The sequence below is a fragment of the Toxotes jaculatrix genome, chromosome 24 (assembly GCF_017976425.1).
Source record: "Toxotes jaculatrix isolate fToxJac2 chromosome 24, fToxJac2.pri, whole genome shotgun sequence".
NCBI lineage: Eukaryota > Metazoa > Chordata > Actinopteri > Toxotidae > Toxotes > Toxotes jaculatrix.
In genome coordinates this window covers 1466615-1483550 of record NC_054417.1, presented here as the reverse complement: position 1 = coordinate 1483550, position 16936 = coordinate 1466615, and the positions used below count along the sequence as shown (strand labels likewise).

General features: G+C 45.2%; 1 protein-coding gene across 1 annotated transcript; it reads left to right on the top strand.

Moving 5' to 3' along the window:
- The first annotated feature begins 2492 nt into the window (after positions 1-2492).
- Positions 2493-16708, top strand: LOC121177915 (leucine-rich repeat-containing protein 4C). The gene is given in 5 exon segments (XM_041032352.1): positions 2493-2658; positions 4937-5071; positions 14788-14892; positions 15276-16290; positions 16292-16708. Coding segments are annotated over 2 exon segments (1140 nt in total). The 5' UTR covers positions 2493-2658; positions 4937-5071; positions 14788-14892; positions 15276-15288; the 3' UTR covers positions 16430-16708.
- The last annotated feature ends 228 nt before the right edge of the window (positions 16709-16936 follow it).

Genomic DNA, 16936 nt, shown 5'->3' with positions numbered 1-16936 from the left:
ATGTATATTACAGACATAATCAGAAAGCATCTGATTTGTCCGTCAGTGGCACTGAAATTAAACAAAAAGCATTTTAGTTTCCTGACCGGAGACAGTGTGAAAATCTCCCATTAATGCCTTGTCTCAGCGGCCACGGCCAGTCACACTCCCGCTGGCTGCGTCCTGCAGTCCTGTGGTGTGGGACACACTGAGTGCACTTCCATGCACACAGTAATTCATTAAGGACCTAAATGTAAATAATAGATTTCACCTGAAGGCGGAAGAGGAAGTGCATGTTAGTATTTCTCAAGTTTTGTTTTCCTGTAATCACAGAATTATTCTAAACCAGTGATTGAGAAGATATCTGTACTCAAACATAAGCAACAGATTGATTTGGAATAAAACATTAAACATCTACAATTAAAATAAAAAAATATATATATTCATATCTGGCCATGATGTGCGTGTGTGAAAAGAGTAAAGAAAGTGTTTTAAATCGCAGGATTGACGCTCACTGTACGGACTCAAAACGCAAAGTTATTATTATTAACATTATTATTCTGAATTATTCTGTTTATCATCTAAACATTAGCAGTATTAGCTGAAGACTCAAACCAAACTACATCAGGTTTAACAGAGCTAACAGACGCAAGCTATAAGCTCCAAGGTCAGGTCTGACCAGTAGTGTTTGTCCATGAGGAGTCTCTCTCTCTCTCTCTCTCTCTCTCTCTCTCTCTCTCTCTCTCTCTCTCTCTCTCTCTCTCTCTCTCTCTCTCTCTGCAGTACTGACTTCCTTTTTTTTATCTGATGCAGCCAAACACAACTGTAGATGAGACATTTCTACTTTTATTAAAGCTTCAGTCGTAGCATCAGAACAGACTCTGAGACAGACTCTGAGACAGGCTTTGAGACAGCTGTCCTGTACACAGTTAGATGTCTGTGTACAGGACAGACATCTAACTACTCACCACGTTCTTCCTCCGAGCTTGTCAAGGCTAAACAACATAACAAAACGTGTGTGTTCATGTCATGTCAGACGAACTGGAAACAACAACCGCAGCATCTCACTGGAAATTATTACACAAAACATAAAATCCAGACAGAGAACAGGTGAACACGCACGTCTCACCAGCTCCCTGTGCCTGTACAGGTGAACGTTTCACAGGTGACTCTCACGTCGTCATGCAGAGGAAAACGTGCCAGAGAATATAAACTTCTCACATCTGAATTAAATGCTGTGTCCAAATATCAACTGATGAATAAACTGATTTAGTAAATCAAACCTATATTAATACTGGCAGTACTTTAAAAATCTAAATTATCAGTTGGATTCACATTTCTAAAAACTTACCTATGTGCTGTTATTTTTCTTTGACTTTAACCTACTTTGATATATAAATTGATCATTTCTGAGATGGCATGAATTCAGTGTTACTCTGCAAAGAGAAAGAGCCTGACGCACAGAAGCTGGAGTGTGGACGATGGACTGACAGCATTTAGCACCGATTCAAAAACCAAATGAGAGACGTGAACACACACGTGTCTGCAGCTGCTCCACTGTTGAATGTCCTGGGTAAAACTGTAAAGTTTAAAACATGAAGCTTTTATTTCACGACACCAAGGTGCTCTAAGGTGATTTGTGGATTTTAGTAGCATCAGCTGAAGACAGCGTCTCAACGATGAAATGCTTTTACAGATTTGCCTCGTCTGTTTTCCTTTTTCTGTTTTTGCAGTTTTTCTGCAAACTGACTTTTCTTATACAACAGATTATTTAAAACCAGTTGTGAGATCAAATGCTGTGTGGAAGAAAACATTTATAGAGACAATCGTTTTCAAAGGCGCTTAAAAAAGTGTGTGTATGTGTGTGTGTGTGTGTGTGTGTAACTGTGTTTTCTATTGACGTTGTTGCAAGCACTACTTTACAATCACTGCTCTTACAAACGTTCTCCAGCACTGAAAGTAGTCTTGTAGAACAAAGCATTTTCTGTGTGTTGTGTGAATATTGTTCCCATGAGTCGCGTGTTTTATCTTCATGTCATGTTTGAGGACAGTTTGTCACTTTAGCTTAAAACGGTGCCATAACGCTGAGCTCAGACTGACCACTGTGTTTATGAACAGATACACTATATTTCAAAACACTTGAGCAACATTTTACATTAAAACAAAAATCTTTTCCTGAAGATTATCTTTTAGAATCTTTAAAATCCACAGATTTCTTTATATTTATGTTATCAGCCATTTTGTCAGGTTGAACTCGACTTTGAAACCAAACTCTCCATAAGCTGTTTAATCGTGGTTTATGTTTTAAAAGGCACAGACTTTATTTAGCTACTTTTATCACTGAAGGTCGTAGTTGTATGTCAACAGATTTTTTAAAAATGCAGTGTGTCTTTGAGCCGTGTGTGGAAATGTGCTCTTGGATCCCAGAAATAAAGGATTTGGTGCAATCACCCTGAAACGTCTCCTCCTTTTCGTCTTTGACTGACATCTTGTGTCTTTTCAGACCCTGCCATCCCTCACCTGCCCACCAGCCATCAGTGTAGTTCCCCTCTCCATCCATCACCTGACCTGCTCACCTGTTCCCCCAGCTGTTCCTCATTCCCCAGTCATCCCTTCAGGCAGTGCACAGAATAACCAGCCAGCCAAACCTGCCTCTGATAGTCGTTACAGGAAAGTTAGGTAAGAAACGACAGAGAACTTAGATTCACATCATTAAAGTTAGTATGTACCTGCTGCTACTGTGCCACCTACTGTTGTCTGTATAAGCTCAGAAAAGGGTTGACATGCCTCAGATTTATACAGCACTGATCAGAGGCAGTGATTACAGTCTGCACACAACAAGCAGCAAAAGGCCTGAGAGTAAAACTGAAGATCAGAGAACAGGAGTGAGAGGAGGAAACAGAATGAACTGAAATACCACAGATAAAAGTGTGATAACAGCAACTATCACAAAGCAACAAGAGGTAAGGTGGATAAAAATAAACAGGTGGAGCCTGAGCTGCATGATGGGACCACAGAGAGTTTACACACTGAAGCCTGAGGTTGCTTTTAGCTGCTGTCACTGAACCCTCCCCCAACACACACACACACACACTCTGTCCATTTCCACCCATCCGTTCTTACGCTTTTTGCACCAGCAGATGTGTGAACTCACACCCAACCAAAAGCAAACAAACACACACTGATACCAGAGGCGATGCACCGCATAAGCCTCATTTTGACGAGCAGCTTTAAGTTAGCTCAGAGTGCAACAGAAACAGCTGTCACCTCCCGTCAGGAGGGACGCACAGTGTTACAGATCAAACCTCCCTCATGCCTCCATGAGAGGAAAAGAGGTCAGAGAGGATCCATTTTGTTTTCTCTGTGCACTGAAGCTTTTTAGCTCCTGTTCTTCCACTTCTGAAGAGATGCCTCAGGTTTACCACCTTCAGCTCAGGCTCAGATTTTATGCATCACAGTTAAATCAGGAAATCATTTTTAGAAGTGAAGAAAACCTAAAAACCCAGATGCTCGTGGCAGCCTCTTCAGTCATGACAAGAAGTGGACAGAAATGAATTTCTAATCATCCAACACCAAAATGAATGAGCATTTTTTAAGAAACAGGAAGCAGCTGCGTAAAAGTCTTCTCCTCCCGAGTGCAGAACAGTCTGCAGCCGACTTTACATCTTTAATGTCCGCCCAGAATCATTTATGAGAGTTTGTCTTCTCCCGCAGTCTTCAGCCGGTTAACTTTGCCCGCTTGTGACGTGATCAATCATCCGAGCAAGATGTTGTGTGTCCCACTTTAGCTTTCCCGCGCCGCTGCGTCGCACAGCCCGTCGCCACAGGCCGCCGCCGAGGCCCGCTGGGAGAGCTCAAACGAAAAGATGTTGTTATTGTGTTGGTCACTGAGATAATTCACCACATTACAGACGCTCCGAGAAACCAGACAGAAGGTGACTCAGCGTTTTCTTTGTGTTAATAACAGTGCAGCGTTACGACAAAGGCTACAACAGGCTGAAAATTCAGGTCTGAGAGGATGTTTGTAGAGAACCAGACCAACACTTGGGTTCTTGGTCATGGCTGAAAGGAACTGACGTTAACTGTGTCCAAATCCATCCCAACCTTTTTAAAAGTTTGACCACACGACACACGCGTCGTCAGTCCTCTTTTTTCTTCTGTCACTTTCATTGTAAAGGTCAGTGTGTGGTTTATTTTCTAACATGTCCAGTTTCTGGTGCTAGATTCACTGTAAATGTCCTGAGTGTGTGTTATTTAACACCTCGGTCAGGAGTCTGTGTGTCTGTGTGTTGCTCCTGCTGCATAGAAAAGATATGAAATATTTAATGACCATCTATAACCACTCAGGCCTTTTCCCTGATGGAAAATGTGGACACTGTGCTGTTTCTGTGAGCGAGTGCAGAGCTGCTGACCTGCTTTCAAACTGCTCAGGATCGCACTCTGCACGGTTCAAAGCTGCAGCTCAGATCAGGCTTTTTTCAACTACATTTCTTTAAAGTCTGATTAAAGTCAGACTTTTTGTCTTAAGTTTAAAATGAAAATGTCATTTTCACGTTATAATTCTGTTTCCACAGAGTCTTTTGGTTTTCGGTGATCTCACACAAGCCTTGTCCAAATTCTGCTGAATTCATTGATTTCCTACAGATCCCACAATCCTGTTCACCAACCCAGGAGTGAACGGAACATAACAAATAGCAGTACTGAGACTGAGTTTGGATCTTTATGATTGACGTGAAAACGTCCTTGAGCCTGACAAAAGGAAAACTCAGATATTCCTAAATCACAGTAATCAAATGAAGGCTGTTTGATATAAGTGAAACGTGCATTTCCATTTTTCACCTGGAAACTCGTCACTGATCACAGCATCGGTCGCTCTGATCGATCGCTGACAGATCGATTTTTCCATCCAAGTCTGTTTCTGTTCATTTTCTTTTTCTTTTTATTCGTCCATGTGCAGAGCTGCAGCAGGAAACACGGATCCCTCGCTCTGTCTCTGCACACACCCCGTCTCCACCCGTCGGGCTGTCAATGTGCATTACCTCCACCCCAGCAGATACCCCTGCACTTCCTCTGCTCTCCCTCCTGCATCAAGGTAAAACACACTCCTTCTCAGTGATAAAAGACACAGGAAAAAGCTCTGTGAGAGGCAACAATAAATAATGGACATCAACTTTATTTGTGGTAGCACTTTAATAGGTACAAAGCGTTTTACAGACAATAAAACATGAATAAATAAAGTTGAAACAATGAAACTGGACAGGAATTCAGGATTGAGACTAAAATTTGAGATTTGGAAAAGAATAGAATTTAAAAAGGTTCGGTTTTAATCTGCTGCACTGCGCAGTGACCTCTGTGAGGCTGCGCACCAGCGACAAACCTCCCTTAATTTATGGCCATCACGTTGTCTCTGCTGCTGAATGACACAGAAATGTCCAGAGGGCCGAGCAGAGCGCAGTGTACGCTGCCATAAAGGTTTAAACACAGAGCTAATGGCCGGTGTTAGCAGGCAGGGGAGGCTTTTAGGGAAGAAACACCCCCCTCTGCCCCCGCCTCCACCTCCACCTCCACCTCCCATCACTGGAACCCAGATCTGAGCTCTGACTCCCTGCAGACTGCTCACACTCAGACACAGCTCTGATTAGAGACAGATCCAGCTCATTCTCATATCAAGCGAGCTTGAGTTTTCACTGTTTCTGTCAGTAATCATAACTTCTCCTGTGACTACAGAGGTTTACTTATTTTCTTATTATTTTACTGGTTTTACTGTAGAGTGTAGTTTTTGGTAAATACTGATCTTTAAATACCTTTATAACTTCAGTATGTAATCCATCATTTTCACTTGGAGGACAGCAGGACACTTTTTGTGCTTTCTGTGACTGAGACTCGGATCAGACCAGATTTTAGTCTGTTTCCTAAAACCCTGCTTCAGAAGTTGTCAAAGTCGACGTGCAGCAAGCTAAAAGGTCACAAAACCTCCAGAGGATGTGTGTGTGTGTGTGTGTGTGTGCGTGTGTGCGTGCGTGTGTCTGCAGGACACTGCAGTTGAATGTCCTGACCTTTCCTGAGTGTCGGTGTTCAGCCTGTGGGCTTCGACCTCAGCGTGACGCACCACAGAGTTTCTGTGTGGACCAGAGTGTCGACTGACAGCTCACTGACACGCCCACCAAACTGTGAGGCTTCACGAACACAGAAACACCATCTTCATTAACACTTCCTCCGTCTCTTAAGGATTCTGAATACATGCACCTGATAAACACAGGTGATGCAAATGGAAACACATTTTCTATCATTTTAAATATCAGAATAAATAAGTGGTGTGTCGTTCCTATGAGGTGGAACTCTAAAAGGACGACAGCCAAAATTTGTGCGATGCAAAGAACAAAAAGTGCAACATATGATTTGTTTACACCGACTGTAAATATGTGGCCATGTAAACAAAGTGATGATGCAGCAGCTGCAGGCTGAGGGACTGTTTACTTTCTGTTGTGATTTTGTTTGACAGGAAAATGTTTCTCTGTGTTTTCTCTCCCTGTGACGCTTCACTGAGCACCTTCACCCGCACGGTTTGACCTTTAACCCCCGCTTTCAAATACACACACACACAGCACACACTCTCCTCAGTGGTTTGTGTGTTGTTGTGGGTCACGAGGCTGATGTTACCCCATCCTCCACGTCAATATGCCAAAACAGGTTGGATCAGGGCGTTTGTTTTGTCAGCCCCAGCAGATGAGGTGGGTGGATAGGTCATCAAATATTGATGGCAGAAGCTGAAAGACACAACTGCTCCCCTCTGACCAAAAAAATGACCCGTTCAACACAAGTTTATCTGATGATTCACTTTGCTTGACTCTGTTTGTCCAAACACTTTTGAGTTTGAAGTGGAAACAGAAAACTTTTGGTTGTGCGGTCGTAAACGCATCTTCTCTGTGTCGTGTCCCGAGAGATTTCAAACAAAGTTTACAGCATACAGAACCTAAAAAACTGTCACTGACATCTGTGTCCTGAAGCTTTGAGTCCAGTTCACAGTGTCACGATGATAATAAGAAAAAGAAGAGTGGTCTAGAAGAATCTAACAACTTTCACAGACGCCACCAGCCAATCAGAAAGCAGCGTTTTACGCAGTCACGCTATAAAACAAATTCCCTGAGCGTGTCTGTAACCAAACAACTGCAGCCTTCGCTAAATCCTCCATGGGTCCAACAGGCGAACAGACTGATGGTTTGTGTTTATAAGACTTAAATAAGATTTCTTTAGTCTCCGGTTGGTTGATGTGTTGACTGTGACCTGATGATGCTGAATAATTCAGAGTAATTTCGGTGTCCTGCTGCTGCTTTTTCAGTTTCCCAGGAAGCTGCTGAAACTCACAGATCTGCCTGACCTAAAAGCTCTGACATCTCAAGGGGCGATCACACACTGAGCTGCCAAAAATACTCTGAGCGTGTGTGTGTGTGTGTGTGTGTGTGTGTGCTCTCCAGTCTAGAGAGCAGAAACACAACCTTGACCTAGATACTGAAAAAACAACCAGAGGAAGGTTCAAGGAGAGGAGGAGGAGGAAGGAGAGGAAGAGAAAGGAGGAAAAGAAAAAGCATGAACGAAAGGGGACAAAAGGTTTCATTCATGATAATAATAGTAGTGTAGGTAGGTTGCAATAGTGGAGGCAGTGGTTATGGTAGTGATAGTATTTTTGCAGATTTAGTGGCAGTTATAGTCGCAGTGGATTTAGTGCAGCAGCAGCAGCAGAGCCTGAGTGGTGCAGGCGTTTCAGCAGGAGTGGTACAGTCACAGTTGTTGTAGTACTTCACCCACGTTTTCCACAGCTCTGAGGAGAGGGTAGACATGCAGGGAGAAGGAAAAGGAGATGAGGAAGAAGAAGGAGAGGAGATGAGTGATGAAGAGAGGAAAGAGGAGGAAAAGATGAAAGGAGACGGAGGAGAAGTGAAGAGATGAGTGTTGGTTTGGAGGTCACAGCCTCCCCCCTGTGGTCTGATGGATCCACACTGACAACCAGAGACCACTGGAGACTCTGTGTGTGTGTGTGTGTGTGTGTGTGTGTGTGTGTGTGTGTGTGTGTGTGTGTGTGTGTGTGTGTGTGTGTGTGTGAGAGAGAGAGAGAAAGATTGAGTTAGAGTACACACACTTCTTTTCCCAGTTTCCCTGGAGGTGTTTTCTTTATTGACTGTGGCTTTGTCTGGAAACTCTATCTCTTACACACACACACACGCGCACACACACACACACACAGAGGTCAGAGGTCACACAGGAAATATTTCACCCCTACAGATGGCAGGTTTCACATCCATCAGAGTGTGAAAGGTCAGAGAACAGCAGCAGAACCCGTAGCAGTGTTAGTGACAGCCTGTGCAGGTTTCACTGTATGTTAGCTAACGAACTAACTGTACCAGAATTGGTGGCAGGAGTTCTTGCAGTTTTTGCAGTAATACTCGCAGCAGTAGTGTGAGGACTGTATTCAGTGATATAATGGGAATATATCAGCTGCTGTGTTTGAAGTAGTATTATAACTGTATGTGCAGAAGCAGCAGTGGTGGAAATGTAGTTTTACTAGTAGCAGCAGTACTGTCATCAGTGGCATCAGTGGCATCAGTGGCATCAGTGGCATCAGTGGCATCAGTAGCATCAGTGTCATCAGTAGCATCAGTGGCATCAGTGGCATCAGTAGCATCAGTGGCATCAGTAGCATCAGTGGCATCAGTGGCATCAGTGGCATCAGTAGCATCAGTGGCATCAGTGGCATCAGTGGCATCAGTGGCATCAGTAGCATCAGTGTCATCAGTAGCATCAGTGGCATCAGTGGCATCAGTAGCATCAGTGTCATCAGTAGCATCAGTGGCATCAGTGGCATCAGTAGCATCAGTGTCATCAGTAGCATCAGTGGCATCAGTGGCATCAGTAGCATCAGTGGCATCAGTAGCATCAGTGGCATCAGTGGCATCAGTAGCATCAGTGGCATCAGTGGCATCAGTGGCATCAGCTGCAGTAGTTGCAGTAGTTGCAATAGTTGCAGTAGTGGCAGTAGTGGCAGTAGTTGCAGTAGTGGCAGTAGTTGCAGTAGTTGCAGTAGTTGCAGTAGTGGCAGTAGTTGCAGTAGTTGCAGTAGTTGCAGTAGTGGCAGTAGTTGCAGTAGTGGCAGTAGTTGCAGTAGTTGCAGTAGTTGCAGTAGTGGCAGTAGTTGCAGTAGTTGCAGTAGTTGCAGTAGTGGCAGTAGTTGCAGTAGCTGCAGTAGTTGCAGTAGTTGCAGTAGTTGCAGTAGTTGCAGTAGTGGCAGTAGTGGCAGTAGTTGCAGTAGTGGCAGTAGTGGCAGTAGTGGCAGTAGTGGCAGTAGTTGCAGTAGTGGCAGTAGTGGCAGTAGTTGCAGTAGTTGCAGTAGTGGCAGTAGTGGCAGTAGTTGCAGTAGCTGCAGTAGTTGCAGTAGTTGCAGTAGTTGCAGTAGTGGCAGTAGTGGCAGTAGTTGCAGTAGTGGCAGTAGTTGCAGTAGTTGCAGTAGCTGCAGTAGTTGCAGTAGTTGCAGTAGTTGCAGTGCGACCCTTCTCCTCTCAGTTGTTTCTGCTCCTCCAGTCGTACTAATGTAAATATTTGTGTATGAATCAGATCCTCACTGACCTTTTCCCCTGTTCTGTTTCCCCAGAGGCTTCAGGACACACACACACACACACACACACGAACTCAGTCACCCCTTCAAAATAAAAGCCGAGCTTTGGGACTTCATCTCTCTTCTTGCTTTTTCTTGTCCAAATCTCTCCAGGACTTTCCAGGACCGGACTCAAAAGTCAAGGCTGTGGCAGATATATCCTGTTTACACTGTCAGTCCTGATTTAACTATACTGAGTCCCTGATGTGCAAGGTCAGTTTGGAATCAGAGGTTGGGAAATCACTGGCTCTCATTCATGGTGAAGAAAGAATGCAGTGTTTCTAACTGTCCCCATCCACTCTGATATTTACTGACGTTTACAGGCGTTCTGTGAGCCAGTCTCTGTACCACTGCTGTGTGCAGTTTCCCCAAATTAACTTTCCCACCATCCCTCTCCACAGTGAGACTGTCTCACCAAAACTTCTGTCTCCCACCAAGTCCAGAATCCCCCTGGCATGCACTGTGGAGGTCTGCATCTTTCAGGTCAATTAACTTCAATTAAGTTGAACTGTGGCTGCAAAACCTGGAGGAAGATCGGCATTGTGCTCTCTCCATTGGATAGAATGGCTTTGCTTTGTGATGGTGTGAAAGCCCTGTGGGTTTTTTAGCAGAGAAAATAAAGTGATGGAGTCATCTTTTTAGACTCAGTACAGGTTAAATAATTCACTTGTTAGAACTGATATATTTTCACATTCCAGTAATGATCTTGTGGGACCGCCGGGTGGGAAACTCAACCCTGCCAAACCCTGGCTGCTCTGGAACAGGCTGCGTTCCTGTCGAGAAATTACCCAGCTCTCCAGGGAAGTTCACAGTGCATTTTATCTCTTTGATTTCTTTCCTCAAAACAGTTTCAGCTCATTCTTTCCTTGGCCTCTGCAGCGTTGTTGTTATTCAGAGCATCGTTAGCTCAGCTCAGCGCTGAAATTGATTTGACAAACAGCGAATACGTGAGTCATAGATGAAATTTCCCACCTTGGCGGAGCTTCGGGCCCCTTCGTTCCTCGACGGTTTGGGCTGTAATGGATGCTGTTATGACTGTGAAGAGGAGGGAAAACACCCGGCAAAGTCCAAACTTTCCCTCTGAGCTTTTTTAATGCCCTCTGCCGTCCTAACCCTGCCAGGCGAGCAGCAGAGTAGCACACTAAGCTAATTTTAGCTGAGCTGTTGTAATGCTGCTGTGGTGTGTGTGTGTGTGTGTGTGTGTGTGTGTGTGTGTGTGTTCATTAACAAGCGTCACACGGTTTTAATTTGGGGGTTTTATGAGCCGATAAACACACAGACACGTTGTATTTACTCTGCCACTCAGGCTGTGTGTGTGTGTGTGTGTGTGTGTGTGTGTCAGGTTTTGGGGGACCGACCCTTGGGACGAACTCCACCGGCACAGACTGTTATTACTGCTGTTATACACACACACTGTGGCTCGTCTGGCCTCTCTGCTCATCTGGGGTTGATTAACATCACCACTTTCCTACACACACACACACACACACACACACACACTTCAGCTTGATTCCTTCACAGGAGTTTTGTGTTTTGGAAGTTGAACTCAACCTTCATTAAAATGAAGACAGAGTGACACTGATGATGATGATGAAGATGGTGACACATGGATGACAGCGCCAACACTCACAGTGATGATGATGATGGTGGTGGTGGTGGTAACGACAGCAGTGATGATGTTTATTCACAGAAATGGGTTCACACTCAGTGAGGAGTCTGTCTCAGAGTGCTGTCCTGTCATCACCAGATGGACGTGTGTGACCTGAGACCAGTTTGTAGTGTGGCAGACTGGAGGACAGGGCTTCAGCTTGGAGCCCCTCCCATCACAAACCTTTGCCAGCGTCTGTGTTCGTGTCGTTGTAGGATCACTGTGTGAGTCTGCCGTCGGTGATGAGGCACAGACGGCTTGAACACTTTTAAAAACACAGAAACTTTGTGCAAACATCAGATTGAAGATGAGAGCCGGAGGAAATTCCCGCCAACGCGCTCTCAAAGGCTTCTATTGTGCTCTGATAATCCACTGAACCTGGACGCTTTGGTTCACGTTTGCACCAACAGCTTCCTGTTTGCTTTACAGCACAGGCTGCAGTAACAGGTTCAGATAAATCTCTGCAGCTGAAGCCCTCAGACATCTGAGGAAGAAGCAGATAACCTCTGACCTCTCTGAGTCTCTTCCTGTCAGAGATGTGAGGAGGAGCGGGAACGAGCCGCCACGCTGTCGCATTCATTAACACACTGTACACGTCTGCACACACCTACAGGTCGACTGTTTGCTGACTGCACTGCTCTGTAGAGCAGCCAAAAACACACTGAGAGCGAGTGACAGAGGGTGGGATGACTGACAGCTGATGGTCCTGTTCATAGTAAAACATATCACAGGGCCACAGCCAGGAAGTCTGAGCCCTGCAGGACTCGCTCAGCTGCTCTGCAGCCTCCTCTCCTCTCTAACAGTCCTGTTTCGCCACCTGCTGGGCGACAGTACAAACTACAGTTTGGATGCTGCACATGACTCATGACACCTCAGCAACCTCAGCAACCTCAACAACCACAGGCAACAGAAAGGATGGACAAACGCTTCTAATCACAAAGTGCAGACTTATTGTGCAAAACTTTTGTTTCTCACAAATGAGTGTAACGTGGTGTGATGATCCCAGGCACAGTAAATCTGTGTGGAATACTTCATAACCACAAAAGTGAAAAATCCTAATGCAGAAAATCAGAGAAATGACAATGAATATCAAAAGGAAACAGGAAGTGAAGTCCATCAGAAGTGAGCTATATGAAGACAGAGTGAGACTTTAATGTTCCAACATGGAGGTAATCCTCATCCACAGGGATTAACGATTAGCGTCTTCGCTGAGACCGGAGCAGCTTTCATTCGCTTCACTGTCAGTGTTTCTGTCTTACTGTAATCCTCCTGCTCTCCCACAGTGTGACGAGCAGAAACACACCCACTGCCCTCAGCTGGTCACGTCTGAGCACATACCACTGGACCAGGGCAACAGCTGCACACAGGACACACACAGGAACACACACTGACCAATTTCTAGATGATAGAAATGAACAGCAAACATGCACCTTTGCCACAGACGTTTGTATTTCACTTGTTCATAGATAAATCATCTCTAATCAGTTATTTAAATGTGTTCTGGCGCTCATCTCTCATGATCCCATGGATCTGACGCAGTGTGGTTTATCACATGCTGACTGAAGAACTGGAGAACAGCAGAGGTAGAAGTATTCATAGATAGATAGAAGTAGAATGAGTGTGAGGAGAAGTACGAGCGCAGGTAATTGAGCAGTGGGGAGGAAACTGAAGCACTTTCCAGCTGCTGTTATTGTTCAGCACAATTATCCAGGTCACGTCAAAGGCCGCTGTGAAACTGGATCCCTGCAGACACCCAATATCTGTGAGAGGAAACACCACTGTACCATCACTGTCCGGAGGGAGGAAGTGAAGGGTCTGAACAAGGCTAGGCTAACTGTTTCCAGTCTTTATGCTAAGCTAAGCTAAGCTAACTGGCTGCTTCATGAAAGTAAATATGCATCCTTCCCAAAAAGAGAATTTATCCATTTAAGATCTTGATTGATTAAAGGATTAAAAACACAGCATTACACCAAATTTACATTATTCACGTTTGCATTTATGTTCTGTGTGACTTCAGTTGCATTTTCAATGGCTGCTGCAAGGAAAGTAAAACTCCCTTCAAGGACTGAAGAAACGCCTGAGATATTTAACTCACTAAAAGCTAAAAAAGCCAAATACAATTTGGGTTAAAAAGCTGCGGGACAAACCGGGCTACGCGCTGTCGGTCCTCGATTAATGGACGTGGACGGACGACGGCGGCAGAGAGTGGTTTATCTGGGCCGGGGATTTGAACGGCATTAGTGTAATCTTTCTCTCTGTGACCAACAGGTCTGCTCATCATTTATCCAATACATCCCTGCTTCATCCTACAGATGAGAATAAATAATGGCACATCTGGGCTGCGGCTCTCTTCTGATATCTGTCAGTAAAGATATTTGGAAATGAAAGGTTGTGTAAACGTTTTCTCTTTGGTTCCACGTGGATTCCTTTGTCCTAATCAACAAGTTTCTCCACTGTTAGTCATCGTTTTTTTTTATATGTGACACCGTTAAACATCTGTCTTTGTAGATTTCTGTCTCTTTATCCAGTGGAGTCACGAGAAAATCACAGGGCACCTAAAGGAGCAGGCCCTGACCTTTGACCTCTTTAATAAGGTTTCTTGTCACGCTGTCAGGAACCACTCTGCGTATTTTAATCCACAGGTGGAGCTTAAATTTTTACTCTTGCACATTTTCTTATGCAACTCTCATCACTTGGAAACGATCAATAAATTGTACAATACAAAAAGCTGCATAGTTTGTTGGTGTTGCTGGTTGTTGTTGGTTGTTGCTGGTTGTTGCTGGTTGTTGTTGGTTGTTGCTGGTTGTTGTTGGTTGTTGTTGGTTGTTGTTGGTTGTTGCTGGTTGTTGCTGGTTGTTGTTGGTTGTTGTTGGTTGTTGCTGGTTGTTGTTGGTTGTTGCTGGTTGTTGTTGGTTGTTGCTGGTTGTTGCTGGCTGTTGCTGGTTGTTGCTGGTTGTTGCTGGTTGTCGCTGGCTGTTGCTGGCTGTTGCTGGTTGTTGCTGGTCAGCTCTAGCTTGCGCTGCTACATCAGGAAGAAAAATACGTGATAACATACAGTACAATGATATAAACAAAAAATAAGCGAACAAAGCAAACATTACAACAAATAAACAAATGCATATACATAACACAATAATGACATAACATTTTTTTAACCTTTTAAAGCTTCTTTTTTTCATTCATCCTGATCAAGACATTATTAAAAACCTGTTGTGATTAAATGTATAAATCTATAAATAAACCTGGGAACAACCTGGAGATAAACACCCTCTGCCTGCAGTCAATCAAATCTGTCCAGACCCTCTAATTCTCAGCTCTGTGGCCCAGTTTGGCTCCAATCTCTTAAAGCTCCCCTCGGCTCTCATAACCCCCTCCCACAACACAACCACAGCGCTGCATGGTGAATAATTGACAAGCTCTCCCTCTCCTCCCCTCCCCTCTCCTCCCCTCCCTTCCCCTCTCTGTGTCTCTTTCCATCACTCTGTCTTTGTGGTGTCGCTCGTTTTCCGGACAGTGACAACCCTCCCTCTCCTCCATCATGTCCAGTTTCCACCTGCTGCCGGCTGCATGTTGACGACTCCCAGCAGGTAAACAGACGGAAACACAGGAGCAGCTGCTGGTAAGACAAGACGCAGAGCGTTAGAGCAGGAGAGGAGGCTGCTTAGAGTTTTAGCTGTTTACATTTTTCAGGACAGTTCAGCTGCTGTTTGTCATGTCGGGAAACAGCAGACACAGCTTTTCCTCCCTTCTTCTTTCTTCTGGACTCTACAGATTATCATCGCGAGCAGACTGGACCTTTATGAGAATATTAAGATAAAATAAAAACAAATCCTGGATTAAAACACCTGAGTAGTTGAGGATCCAGAAGACAATTGGAGTGTTTGATCAGCAGCCTGACAAACTTTTCAAACTTTTATTTTTTAATGAAGTGATAAAACAGTAAAATGATTAAACACTAAAAATGTCCCTAAATATTAAACTGCTCACTCTGGTTGTTTTCAGAGCTGTTGGAGTCATGAAGGAGTTGGTGTTCCTCCTGCTGGTGGTGACGGAGGCGTCCCACAGGGGGTGTGAGAAGGGCTGCTACTGTCGAGGAGACCTGAGGTTCACCATCTGCTCTCGGGCTCTGTTCACTCAGCTGCCCCGCAGAGTCCCCCGCAGCACTGAGCTCCTCGACCTGTCCGACAACCACATCTCCATCATCCCCCAACGCTCCTTCATAGAGAACCGCAAACTCAGAGTCCTCCTGCTGCAGAACAACAGCATCAGCGTGGTGGAGGACGGCGGCTTCTCTGAGCTGGAGTTCCTGCAGAAACTGGACCTAAGCTGGAACCAGATCTCCTCCCTGACTGAGGGTTTCTCCATCGGTCTGGCTTCGCTGCGGGAGCTGCAGCTCGCCCACAACCGCCTGACAACCCTGGACAGCACGAGCTTCGTGCACCTGGACAGCCTCCAGAGGTTAAGCCTGACCAGCAACGCCATCCACACCATCCATGTGAGGTCGTTCTCGTCCATGAGCACCCTGCGGCAGCTCCACCTGGAGGACAACCGACTGACGTCTCTGCAGAGCGGCATCTTCTCCATGCTGCGCTCCCTGGAGGTCCTCAACCTGGCCGAAAACTGGATCAACGAGATGGAGATGTCCGTCTTCAAGCCGCTCATCAGCATGACTTTGCTCAACCTCTCTGACAACCAGCTGTCCACCATCTACTTCAAGACGTTCCAGAGCATCCACACCTACAGCACCCACATCCTGCTGAAGGGGAACCCCTGGAACTGCGACTGCGACCTGCAGAGACTTTTCCGGAAGCTGCAGAGCATCCACAGGCTCTTCCTGGACGACTACTACAACCTCACCTGCAAGGCTCCGCCCGTCCTCCAGGACTACCGGCTGATGGACGTGGACACGGAGCTGTGCATCGCAGAGACGGTCACCGTGCTCATCATCACCGTCACCGTGGTAATCACCGTGCTGGCCGCTATGCTGATGGGCGAGAGGAAGAGGAAGAAGAGGAAGAAGGGGAAGCACTGGACACAGCAGGACGAGCTGTCGGATGAGTCGGACTACTGAAACACGTCCTCCCCCTCTGCTCCTGTCCGAGATGAACCACAGTTCACAGTCCGTCCTTTTTACTCTCTTTACTTTCAGGAACTGAGCGTTGTTGCTTAAATCCCACAGGAACACTCTGCGCGCCTGGGAACAGATTTCAAACACTCAGCATCTGCTTCTTAAAAACTCTTTCATTTTCTTAAAAACTGCTTTATATTTCTGAAGTTGCTCTCCCTTCGTTTGCCTGGTACATGAATGAAAAATGTTTGTTTTCTCAGCTCAAACGTTTGAATGGTAAATATAATTGTATATGTGAAGGGATGTGATGAAGTTAATGCTCCAGATGTGACTCTGCTTTGACAAAACATTAAATCGGATGCTGTGACATGTAACTGTATGAAGTTTCTCATTTAAGACAAAACACTTGTCAGCGCACATCAGCTGTTTACACTGACCTACAGCGACCCCCGCAGGCAGCTTTTTTATGACATTTGATTTCCATTTATTTTGCATACCCCGCCCATCTGGTTCTCTCATACTCAGATGAGAGCTTGTTTCCTGAAAGGACAGAGCCATCCATTAGGGTTTTATATACGATTAATAACCAACAACA